This window comes from Mesoplodon bidens, assembly GCF_964165515.1.
Source record: "Mesoplodon bidens genome assembly, chromosome: 16".
Lineage (NCBI taxonomy): Eukaryota > Metazoa > Chordata > Mammalia > Artiodactyla > Ziphiidae > Mesoplodon > Mesoplodon bidens.
Window position 1 is genome coordinate 42,386,217 of NC_138173.1, and position 12,627 is coordinate 42,398,843.

The following is a 12,627-nucleotide window of genomic DNA, read 5'->3' on the forward strand; positions in this document are numbered from 1 at the left end:
TAACTTTTGACCATTTGGATAAATTATCTTTTGCTTGTTCAAAGCTTTTTTGCCCATTTTTCCATTGAATTATTTGTATATTTTTGATTTTTAGGTAGTTTTTAATTTTTAATATGCTGTGGGTACAAATCCTTTGTGCATATACCTACGTCTATCTATGTGTCTGTCTATGGCAAATATTTTCTCCTAGTCTGTGGCTTGAATTTACATTATCTCAGTGGTGTTTTTATGAAAAGAAGCTGTTATTCTTTTAATGACAGAGATTAAAAATTTCTTTAAAATATTTAATAAATATTTTAAAATATAAAACACATTTTTACATAGCAAAGGCATACATTTCTAGAGTAATTTATTCTTGTTTAAGGCAACACTTTTACAACTGCTTCATTGTTGAAAAAAAGGATTTGACCTTAAAATTTGGAGAACTAATTAATTTTTTCATTAATTAAGAAAATTTTTTAAAAATAAATTTTCATTGAATTTTTATTATTTCATTTTAGATATTAAGGGTGAAAGTGAAACAATGCTGAATCCTGAAGAAGTGGCATCTTTGGAGGAATATATTCCTACTCGACATACAAGTATTACTCTCCTCAAATGTACCTTCACAATTTTCATGGCTGAATTCAACTTGCTGGATCATTTGCTACCTGTCATTATGGGAGAAAAGGTATATTTTATCATTCACTACTTGTTTTCTCATACATGTATATTTATTGGTCCTGTGATATTGTAAGAGGAAGTTGATTAAGTAGTAGAATATCTGTCTATATATAATAGTTATCCATGATGAAGTTAAAGCAATGTAACTACAATTATTAATTCTTAGAAAATAATTTTTATATATTATATAAATAAATAGATTGAAAAAATAACCTCAAGCTAAGGCTCTGTAAAGAAATGTTGAAGAGCATTTGCCTTGATGTCAGACCATGTACAAGCTGGTCTTGTCCTAAGGACACTGCTTTATTTCTCTAAGCCTTGTTTTCCTTTTCTGAAAAACAAAAGAAAATTATATTTTTCATGTAGGCTGACAGAGTCAGCCAGTAAAGAAGCAACAAGCCCAGATAGATTGAGATAGTTCATTACTTACATAGACAGCAAAAACAAATCAGTAATGGTGTTGGCTTGCCTTGTCCCTTTCAGGACAACCCTGAATCTAGAGCGCCAAATGACCTGCAGCACACATGATAGGATACCTTGTTGACAAGGATTCAGTTCCACACTGCAGCTAAGCAGTTATATAGCCTACAGCTGTACTCTGAGAGAGTAGATGGAAAGCCCTGTGAATGAGGGATGCTGATGAGAATATTTCCCCATAGCATTGTTTCTCAAGATGAGAAGTTGACTGAGAAATGGTCTTTTAGCAGTTGTGCACAAGACCACCTATTTTCCCCTGTTCTGATAATATCATAGGGTGCTCCACCAAGGCTTAGGTCTTGTGTGGTTTAGCCTTGCCTTGTGGGCTACATGGATTTTAAGATTGTCTGGGTGCTGGCATAGAGCAGTTCCCCTAAAGTACCTAGCTCCTAGAATGATTTTGAATATTCAGTGAGATAATGCATGTAAACCATTTTGCACATATTAGGAACCCAGTGATTATTACTGTGTTTCTTAATGAGGACTTATTAGATGCTTAATATTTTAGGTCCATATACAATGTATTGCTTTCTGAGTCTGCCATATACATATAAGGTATTATCTGTTATCTTTAATTTATTATTTTGGGGGTTATATTTCTTTTAATGGTGACATGATGATGATTATGGAAGTAAAAATTGTCCTAACTTTAAATAAAAAGAACTTATGGAAGTATGGCAGAGAATTAAGATATATCAGTTTCATTTTATATATTTGCTCTCTATCAGCCACTCATAATTGTTCATTGTATTGCTGGGTAAAGAGATCATCTGGGGAAAATTTCAGTGGAGAAGAATTAAAATATGACAGTATATGCATGAACTTTAAAGTAACTATGGTTAATAAGTTCAAGAAAGAGACAAAAAAGTGGAAGATTTCAAAAGACCTCAATCCATTAAAAAAAGAACAAAATGAAATTCTGGAGCTGAAAACTATAACACAAACTAGAAATAAAAGGATGGAAAAAGATACACCATTTAAGTGCTAATCAAAGGAAAGATAGAGTGGCTATTTTAATATCAGAAAATGTAGAGCTTAAGACAAGAGGTATTGATAGAAATAAAGAGTCATTCCATAATGATAAGTGTTGACTCAAAGAGTGAACAGTAGATAATTCTCAGAGATATGTTGAATGAAAGAAGGCAGACATGAGTATGTACTGTGTGATTCTGTTTAAATGAAGTCGAAGAACAGACAAAAGTGAGAATATTGGCCACCCCTGGTGGGGATTTGATATTACCTGAGAAGGGATATAGGAGACCCTTCTAGGGTGCTTAAAATGTGTGGTGGTTACATACATAAAAATTTGTTGAACTCTATGTTTAAGATTTTGTTCTTTACTGTATATTATATATCAGTAATCCAAAATAAAGTCCCTTAGTAAAGTAATTGCTCAATACGTGATGGTTTAAAAATTATTGAGTCAAAAAGGAAGAACTGTATCTTCAACTTATTTTTAGGCACAGTGTTTCTCAGTAATGGCACTATTGGCTTTTTGGACTAGAGAAGTATTATGTAGTTTTACCATCTTTAGCCAATGCCTGCTAAATGCTAGTACTGTTCCCCTATTATTATGATAATGAAAGACAGACAAAACAATCAAACTGTTCTTCCCACACCTCTGGATGGAGGGTCATACTGTTCCTCATTGAGAGCTACAGGTATGGAAATAAGTTCAAGGGCTGGAAGGGGTGGCTTGCTAATTGGGTTCATACCCCGGACATGTTGAAATTTATCTGCATTTACCTGGAAGCTTAGAAAGATTCTGTAACGCTGAAAATATGAAGCCTACCTCGAGATTCTTAGGACTTTATGAGCCTTTAGCATGTTTAATATTAGTAGATATGATGTGGATCAGAAATTTTTCTGTCCTGCAAACTTTGCTTATTGTGAGTATCTTTCAGATTGTCCTGAGTAGTGCACTTAGTCGTTCAGTCATCTAAATGTGTATAAAGGGAAAGAAGATAAAGGCTCTGAAATATCTAGGATTTTTTTGTGTGTGAATTATTGAGCTTAAGAAAATACCTTCAGTGTACTGAGGCACGTTGTGACAGTATTCTAGTTGACTGAAAAAATTAAAAGCTTTAGCTAAAAGGGCATTGATAATTTCACAGTAAATAGGCATTCTTTGAAATCTGGGATATACCTAAAAATATGTAGAAGGTGTTTCTATTTGGTTACGGTAAGAGAGTCCCATAGAAAGGCATCATTTCTAGGATGATTTGATATCACTGCATAATGTGTCACTCTGAAGCTTGTATAGAGGGCATTGCACATCAGTCTCTTTCTCCTGAAATATAAAGTGAACACTATTATTTTCTAGAACTCAAGTAATTTCATGAATACTACAAACTTCCAGTCTCTTCGGCCTTTGCCATCCATTCAGATACTGGTGGACAAAATTAATCTGGAACATTCTGTGCCGATGTATGCTGAACATTTGGTGCATGTGGTCAGCAGCCTTACTCAGCCTTCTGATAATCTGCTTCATTATTGCTATGCACATTGCTACCTTAAGGTATGAAAAGTGAATTTTCTTGTGTATTAGTATTTGATTGGCTTCGGGAGAATTAAATAAATCTTTTTCTTGGAGTTGTAATTTTACAGAATTAGTACCCCGTAAGATGAGATTTAAATAAGATATGAAAGGTATATTCATTATTCAGCATAATTAATATAAAAATAAAAGTGTACCTATTTTAAAGATTTCTTCAATTATTTGGTGTTAATAGCTTGATATCTGTAAGATAATAGTAATTATAATTTTTGAAGATTGTATATATCATTGATTATAAGCAATGTGAAAGAGCACTAAGGATGTTCTAAAAGATTCATGATTTCTTTGAGGGGAATATTTGTGAGAGACAATGTTTTATAAAGCGAGTTTAATACATTTTTTTTAGTCATTTTCCTCTTATTGAATTCATGTTAATTTCTCAATGCCAAGGAAAACTTTATTACTTTAAATCAAGTTATGTAAAGTTAATTATTGGAGACTTTGCTCAGCTCTTCCATCTCTTTTTTAAAATAAATATGTGATACATCCCACTGTGGGTACTTACAAATAGATAAACTCAGATGTTGAGTAATAAGTGTTTTTGCTAAGCAAATACACATGTATAATCTAAGTAGAGATAGCATGTACCTAATTAAATTCTGTTTTATGGACTAAAGGAAGCTATGTCAAGTTGAAATCAAGAATAAGTACTAAAAGTGAGAGAGTGGCATGGATATATATACACTACCAAACGTAAAATAGATAGCTAGTGGGAAGCAGCCGCATAGCACAGGGAGATCAGCTCGGTGCTTTGTGACCACCTAGAGGGGTGGGATAGGGAGGGTGGGAGGGAGGGAGATGCAAGAGGGAAGAGATATGGGGACATATATGTATAACTGATTCACTTTGTTATAAAGCAGAAAGTGACACACCATTGTAAAGCAATTATACTCTAATAAAGATGTTAAAAAAAAAGTACTAAAAATGCACTAAATTTTATGTAAAGTACTGAAAATTAGAGAACTCCAAAAATAGACTCCTGGCTTTATTGTTTCATGCTTTATAGTTCGATGTTTTGAAGTTCTTAAATATTTGTCCCTTTTTTTTTTTTTTTTTTTCTTTTGCGGTACGCAGGCCTCTCACTGTCGCGGCCTCTACCGCGGCGGAGCACAGGCTCCAGACATGCAGGCTCAGCGGCCATGGCCCACGGGCCCAGCCGCTCCGCGGCACGCAGGATCTTCCCGGACCGGGGCACGAACCCGTGTCCCCTGCATCGGCAGGCGGACTCCCAACCACTGCGCCACTAGGGAAGCCCAATATTTGTGTCTTTGTAGAGTAAAAAGAAAGCAATTTAAAGATACTAGTTTTAGATCACCTCCAGGCATATTTAAATTTAAGGTATTAAAATTTGATTGTTTTCAAACCATGTAGAGTGGAAAAACTCATCTTTTTCTAGATGTCCATGCAAAGCCCATTTTTAAGATGATGGAGAAGGCAATTCTACTTCCTTGATGGAGGAGTTGATAGTATTATGTTACAAAGGGGTGTGGACACAGGAAAGTATGATTCTTTGGAGATCATTATTATAATGATCTGTAACAAGTGTTTTATGTCATGCGGAGAGTAGCAGAAGGTATTTTTCAAAGTTAGATACATACTTGTGCTTTTTTATTCACTCCCACAATTAATACACCAAGGTGTATGATTTTTTTTAATATTGTCACAACTTGAATATCAGGTTATATTGTTAAGAATATTTGCCTTGTTTTATCAAAGCAAGTATAATTTTAGGCAGTTCTTTCCAAGGTATTCTACTTACGTGGGATTCATTCATTTGGTAAATACTGAGTTCTTTCCATAACTGCAGACACTCAGCATTAAAGATGAAACAGGCATGCCCTATCCTCAAGGAAAATGGTCACCAAACCTATTGGTCACCAGTATGGTTGTCATTCATACTGACATAAAAGTTATTGGAATAGTTGTTTACCACTACTATTTGTTAATATGTTAAATGCTCACTTGAATTTCCAGGGAAATGTAAAAGTTACAGTGTAGTCTAGATAAAGTTTTGGTTAGTTCGACTACAGCTATAATGGATAAGTTAAATGTCCCAGGAAGTCAGGTGTTGGGCATAGTATAATATATGTAGAAAAACTTTTCATCGGTATTAAGAATATTGAATACTCTAAAAAATAAAGTCTTTAGTCTTGACCATTTTATTACATTAAAAAAAATTCATTGCATTTCTGATGCTTCTTCAGTGGCCTAGTACATTTTAAAAAAACTTTCAGGACTTGGTAGAGAGTTTTAGTTTTGTGACTGTTTGGAACTGACTAAAAATACCGATTTGTTTTAAAGTTTATAGCAGTTCATGTTACTTGGGATGATTACTGTAACCTTTGAGGAAGTTTTCAAAGTTTAATTTTCATTATTACAGTGTTGAAATATTACAGTGGAGGATTTAAATGTCTATCTCATGTGTCTTTGGCATTTTAGGTAATTTTCAATTACCTAAATTTATTAAATTTTCAATTAAGTACTCAAATAAATGCTTAAGTTTTAATTTTGTGTACGTAAATGTGACTGTATTGACTATTTGACAAAATAGTATATAGTTCCCACTTCATGTAATGAAGTTTATTAATTGAGAGTTGACAGGGAAGAAAACATGCAGGTGAAACTTTCATATGTCTTACCAAGTCCTCTGTATTTAAATGCTAAACCCATTTTTGAATAAGTGTGGCATCAAGTAGCTAAGACATTGAAAGGCACCTAAAGTTTGAAACATATATAAAAAATAAGTTAGTGAAAGCATTATGTAAACTATAGAAAAATATATAAATTTAAGGCCTTTTACTCATAAGGATCAGCTATGGCAGATGCTTCAGAGAGATCAGGAAGGTTAGAGTAGAATCAAAACCCTTTGAATTTTTTGGATTTGGGAGTTTTTGACCTCTAGTAAATAGTTTTCCCTGGGGGTTTCAAGGAATTGTGCATTCACACATGGCTGGTGGATATATAATTGGTATCATTTTGGAGAGTGCTTTCGCAGAATCTGATAAATTTGAAAACATATCTACCTTACACCCATCCATTCCAATTTTCAATATATATACTATAGCAGGGGCCAGCAGACTTTTCTCTGAAGGTTCAGATAGTAAGTGTTTCAGGCTTTGTGGGCCAAGAGGCAAAATTTAGGATATTGTGTAGGTACGTAAATAATAGAACAAATTTCCATGAATCTTGAGTTGACAAAATTCAAAATGTAAGATAGGACTGTTTTTTTGTAATACAGTTTTACTAATGAGAGGAAGGAATTCTTTTTCTTGGGATAACATTTCACCTAATTGGGGTTTCAACTTAGTGTTCCCTGTCATCAGATCAGTTATAAATGTACTGCGTAAAAATTATTCTTAGCTTGTAGGTAGTACAAAAACAGACAGTGGTTGGAGTTTGACCTGTATACTGTAGTTTGTTGACCCTTGTCCCAGAGAAATTTTTGCATATACAGATACGTACAGCTAGACGTTTATAAATACCCACATGGATAGCTCTCTGAGGCATAATTTTTGGTGGGAATGTCAGGAAGCATAATGGTATATATAGTATGATGCTATTTATGTAAATTAAGGAAACAAAATAGGGCTAAAGATTGTTCACAGATACAAAAGGGTTTATAAAGGTATAACAAAAGGGTGGGATACGTTCTGAACTCCTGGAAGTAGATTTGGGCAATCTGGGCATCTAGGCTTGGTGGGGGGCCAGTGAGACTAGTGTGAGGGTCATGGATCAGGTAAACTTTAGTTATGTTGTAAGGTTTTTAATTTTTAAATAATTTTATTGAAATAATTTACATACCATAAATTCACCTTTTTTAAAGAATAGAAATTAGTGATTTTTAGTATTTTCACAGAGTTAAAGCAACCATCACCACTATCTAATTCCAGAACATTTTCATCACCCCAAAAAGAAACCATTAGTATTTACTCTCCATTGACTCCTCCTACCCCCTGTAAACACTAATCTCTTTCTGTCTCTATGTATTTGCCTATTCTGGATATTTCATATAAATGGAATCATACAACATATGGTTTTTTGTGGCTGGCTTCTTTTGCTTAGCATAATGTTTTTCAAGGTTCATCTATTCTGTAACATGTATCAGTACTTTATTACCTTTTTATGACTGAATAATACATTGTTTAGATATATACTATATTTTGTTTATCCATTTATCTGGTTGGTGGACATTTGTGTTGATTCCAATTCTTGGTTATTACGAATAATGTAGTTATGAACATTTCTGTATAGGTTTTTGTATAAACACAGGTTTCATTTCCCTTGGGTATATACCTAGGTGTGGAGCTGCCTGTTCTGTGGTAACTGTATCTTTAACATTTTTAGGAACTGCCAAACTTTTTTTTCCAAAGGGATTCTTGCATTGTTTTACTGTCCCACTAGTAGCGAATTAGGGTTCTTATTTCTCCACATCCTCACTGACACTTGTTACTACTGTCTTTTTGATTTTAATCATCTTAGTGGTTGTGAAGAGGTATCTCCTTATGGTTTTGATATATGTTTCCCTAGTGACTAATGATGTTGAGCATTTTTTTTTCATCTACTTCTTGGCCATTTGTATACCTTCTTTGGAGAATATCTATTCAAATCTTTTGCCCATTTTACAATGAAGTTATTTTGTCTTTTTATTGTTGAGTTGTAAGCGTTCCTTGTGGATTCTGAGGGATTTTATTTCATTAAAAGTATAGGTGACAACATGACATTCATTTAAAAAACCCTGGGTGATGAAAAAAATTTCTTATTATTTATTGTTTCCTCACTTAAATTGTTGGTGGAAAAAAATTAGGAGAAAATACTTAATTTCTGTACATAAGAAAATAATATAAATATCAGTTTCAGTCCAGAGTTTTTTTGGTTTCAATGGATACATGAATAGAAACTAGATTTAGAGGGTTTAAGGAATGAGTAGGCAATGAAAAAAAAAAAAGTGGCATTTTCCAGCCTACTTTTTCAAGATTTTTGCTGATGATGGATGAGAAATGGAATTTTACTGATGGTTGGAGGGGAGAGGTAGTGATGAGAAAGATTGTTTTTTCTTTAAGAGTAAGTGGCGAATCAGCCATATTTTTTTGGAGAGGGGAAGCAGGGAATAGAGGGAGGAAGCAAGGCAGAGTGAAATTGTGTGCTAATAGGTGAGCTAAATCAAATGAAACATCATATTGCTGTTCCAGCAATAGGTAATTATGAAGAAGTCCTTTATCCTTTTTAGACTTCATTTTCCCCACATATAAAATGAGGTGATTTAGTTAAATTGTTTTCTTATTGGATTCTTTAAAAGGTGGCACTGCATATTTAACTTTTCATTTAATGTCATGTGTAAGTCATCTTAGTCAAGTTGGCATTTCCTTCAGCTAAAACTTCTGTTAGTAGTTGCACTTACTGCTTCATACATTCATGATGCCTCAGACTGTTGGTTTGCAGTGTTATTAATAAGTATTTTTATTCTATTTCTGAATATATGAACAATCCTGGTGAAAACAACCTCAATTCATACTGTGCTTGTTTTCCTTTTTCTAGATAGAGTATTTGTAATCTTGGTCAAGGGTTGTTGACAAGTTATTCAGTTATATAGGTATTGTAAATCTGTGTGTCTTACTGCTGTGATTTAAAAGAGAGAGTTGAAATTGGTTATTTTGAAATAATTATTTTTGATGGTTATTTTGAAATAATTATTTTTGATTTCACTGTAATTTATACTTGCTTGAATGTTCTCCGGAGTCATCTCTGGACAACATGTACATTTAGTAAAAGCTTAAAAAAATTACAGAATAATATGCAGGACCTTCCCCAAAGTCCTTTGCAGTTCTGCAGACAACCAGCAGGGGATCTCCTCAACACCCAGTTTCCATCTGAGTACATTAATGACAGTGTCTGTGATTATACTGTTGGGACATTTATAGAATATTAGAAGGTGGCTTGAGAGAGTTCTTAGTTGAACACAGATAATCTAGTTTGATAAAGTATTACCCTGATTCATACTCCAGAAATATTTGGAGGTTGGGCATCATTTCAATAATCATGCTTTGTATTAAGTGATATTAATAATTGCAAATTTCAGAAACTTTTAAATATTGACCCTTTCAGGGAAATATGAAATGCTGAAATTGTACAGTGCCCAGAAGTTCTTTGCATATAGTGTTGCTTAGAGCAAGTCTTCAAAGAATATAAATGTGGAATGACTTAATTTTTAAGGCCGATCAATTAAGTATTAGAAACATGCTTTTTTCTTTTTCTTCTCAGTTCTTTATTTCTTGCATCTTGGTTAATAGTGGGATTTATAGGAATCAATAGGTATATCACTTTCATTTTTCTTGTTAGTAATTAAGTAGGTAAGACTTTTGAAATGCAGTGTTTCTTTGAAAGTACAAAATTCTAACTAATGTCTATTTTCCAAAATGTTACTTCGTTCACTGAAAACTGACTTTACAGGAAAAGATTTGACATTGTCAGTTTGATGAATGGTAGGAGCAGAATAGCTTTTTGAAACCGTTTGGAAGCAGTTTAATATTACTTTCTAAGAAATTGATCATTAGTTTATGTTCATTAAATGAAAGTATTTTGCATTGGAAATTAGTTACTGAGGTATATTTTAAACATGTTTCACTGTAGAATTTAGCAGCTAATATTAATCCTAGAGTTAAGAAAGCTAGTGCTTTATAAACCCAAGGAATAAAAAATAATAATGAAACATAAATGTTGGGGTTAAACGGCTTTTGCATGTTGTTGGAAAACAGTAACTCTTTGCTTTGTATCTCTGTGTGTCAGTGTTCCCTGTTTGAGACATTTACTTTATTGAAAATAATGGAAGAAGAAATATATTCAGTTCTCTGCAACGAACGTTTCATGTAAAATGTGATGTTACATTGATTCTTCCTATTAACGCAAATGTAGTTTTCAGGAATTTCAGGGAATGCTTATAAAATTTTTGAGTGTGATCTGCTAGTTTTAAGTATAAACTTATAAAGAGTAACTTATGCCATGTACCAAATTTCCTGAGGTGACAAACCTCAGCCCTATCATTATTTTCACACACAAAAAAAGGAAAAGATGTAACATTATTTAGGATATGTTTGGATATCCTTTTTGTGTGTGCATACCGTAAGTTGAAGGCAAAATACTTTCTAAGATTGTTTTTGTTGTAGTTAATGTTCTTTTAGGAATAAAATGATATAACAGTGATTTATTAACAGTATCTGTGATGTGCACAATGAGTCAGTTTAACAGAGAAATGTGCATTTTAGCAGGCAGTAAAATGCTAAATGAGAATTATGCATAGAAATAAAACGTGAAACCTAAAATTGGTCAAAAGAAGAGCAATCTTGCAGGGATATGAAAGAAATATTGTGTATTTAAATTTCTTAATTCTGACTTAGTTAATGTCAGATTTAATAGAAGAAAATGTTGATGTTTGGGAAGTGGAAAAAGACATCAGAACATATTTAGTGTGCAGCTGTTGTAGAGCAAATTGAAACTGACGTATTTCATCCTGTGCTTACTAAAACTTTGTCTCTGTGAACATTTGGATCTTTTCTTTTTGTTGCAGATATTTGGTTTCCAGGCAGGACTGACCTCTTTGGATTGTAGGGGATCTTACTGCATACCTGTACCGATTATTCCCTCTTTCAGCACTGCTCTTTATGGTAAACTTCTGAAACTGTCCACATGCTGGTAAGTATTGTGTTAACGTATGGTTTATGGTAATTTTCACTTATTATCTTAGGAGGGGAAAAACCCCAATCATATCTGTCTTATGCCAGTGTGTTAGTTTTATATAAAACCTTAGAAAAATATGTGAAGTTAATACTTCATGTATCTTTTTTTTACTGAGACGTTAAAAATCTCTTTTAAATATCTGAAATCTATTAGGTTATAGTATTTGTGGTGGTGATAACTGTTGTTGGGGTAATAACTATCAATCCATATTGCAGCTATAGTAAAATGTTGCTTTTTCACATTGTGTAGGAACTCCAGGGCAAGTACTTTCTTTCTTTTTTTTTTTTTTTTCTTTTTTGAGAGGTTACAAAGATTTTTTAATAAGTTGCAAATTAATATCAAGGCCAAAGTATTTTTCAACTAAGTAACAATTTCATGTGTGTTCCTAACCACTGAGAAAAGTATATCCATGACATAGATTTAGTATATTTGACATGTCTGTTTACAGTCACTCTGCCTTTGGGCAGAAACTGATTTTAGTCCTTACTTTCATTTAGTATTGGCTTCATTTATTTGGACGTCATTCTTCCTGAATTAAAAGAGATTTATAGAGAGTCAGTAGTTACTAATCATACCTTTTTCTTTTAGTTGAAAGCAGTGTTTTTAATATTAAAGAAATAATTGTTTAAGTATATGAAATAAAATTTAAATAAATGAAATTATATTCTAGTGAAATATTTCTGAATTTTAAAATTTGGATCATTTCAATTATTGGGAATACATCTTTGCTTTTTGCTCCTAATTAGTATTAAGCTTATTTTTGTAGGGTGTATTTTCCTTAGTTATTTATGAAAAGCAACATAACTTTCAGAAAATAGATTTGACTTCTTTATCTAAAGTACTTCATTTGTTAAAAATATAGTTCCTTTAATAATATATAACTTTTAAAATGAAATTTGTAAAGTAAATGCTAGCATTTTCAAAGAAATTTGCCTGTTGATTCAGAAAATTAAAAAAATATAGAACTTGAAGTTAATTCAGTCTTGGAACCAGTTCTTCTATAAAGTGAAATCACTGTTAAATTACTTTATTCTTAATTTCTCTTGGTAAGTTTAATTTTGTCCTTAGTCATCCATAGTCCTCATATGGCACTTATGCTGTATAGAGATTCACTTTTCAACTTTTTATTGTTGTTTACATGTTGCATTTGAGCCAAGTATTATATTCTGATCTATTACAAAATACCATGGGATATGTCC

The 12,627-nt window shown here is 32.7% G+C and overlaps 1 protein-coding gene across 10 annotated transcripts in view; it reads left to right on the forward strand.

Moving 5' to 3' along the window:
- The window catches only part of VPS13B (vacuolar protein sorting 13 homolog B), an 805,800-nt gene that overhangs the window by 109,847 nt on the left and 683,326 nt on the right, over positions 1–12,627 (forward strand). For 9 of the 10 annotated variants that reach the window (XM_081258369.1, XM_081258366.1, XM_081258373.1 and 6 more), the window contains 3 exons: positions 501–670; positions 3,464–3,658; positions 11,259–11,383. In XM_081258369.1, coding sequence (XP_081114495.1) covers positions 501–670; positions 3,464–3,658; positions 11,259–11,383 — 490 coding nt within the window. The remainder of the gene's footprint in view (positions 1–500; positions 671–3,463; positions 3,659–11,258; positions 11,384–12,627) is intronic. The other variant, XM_081258367.1, reaches the window with a different exon arrangement.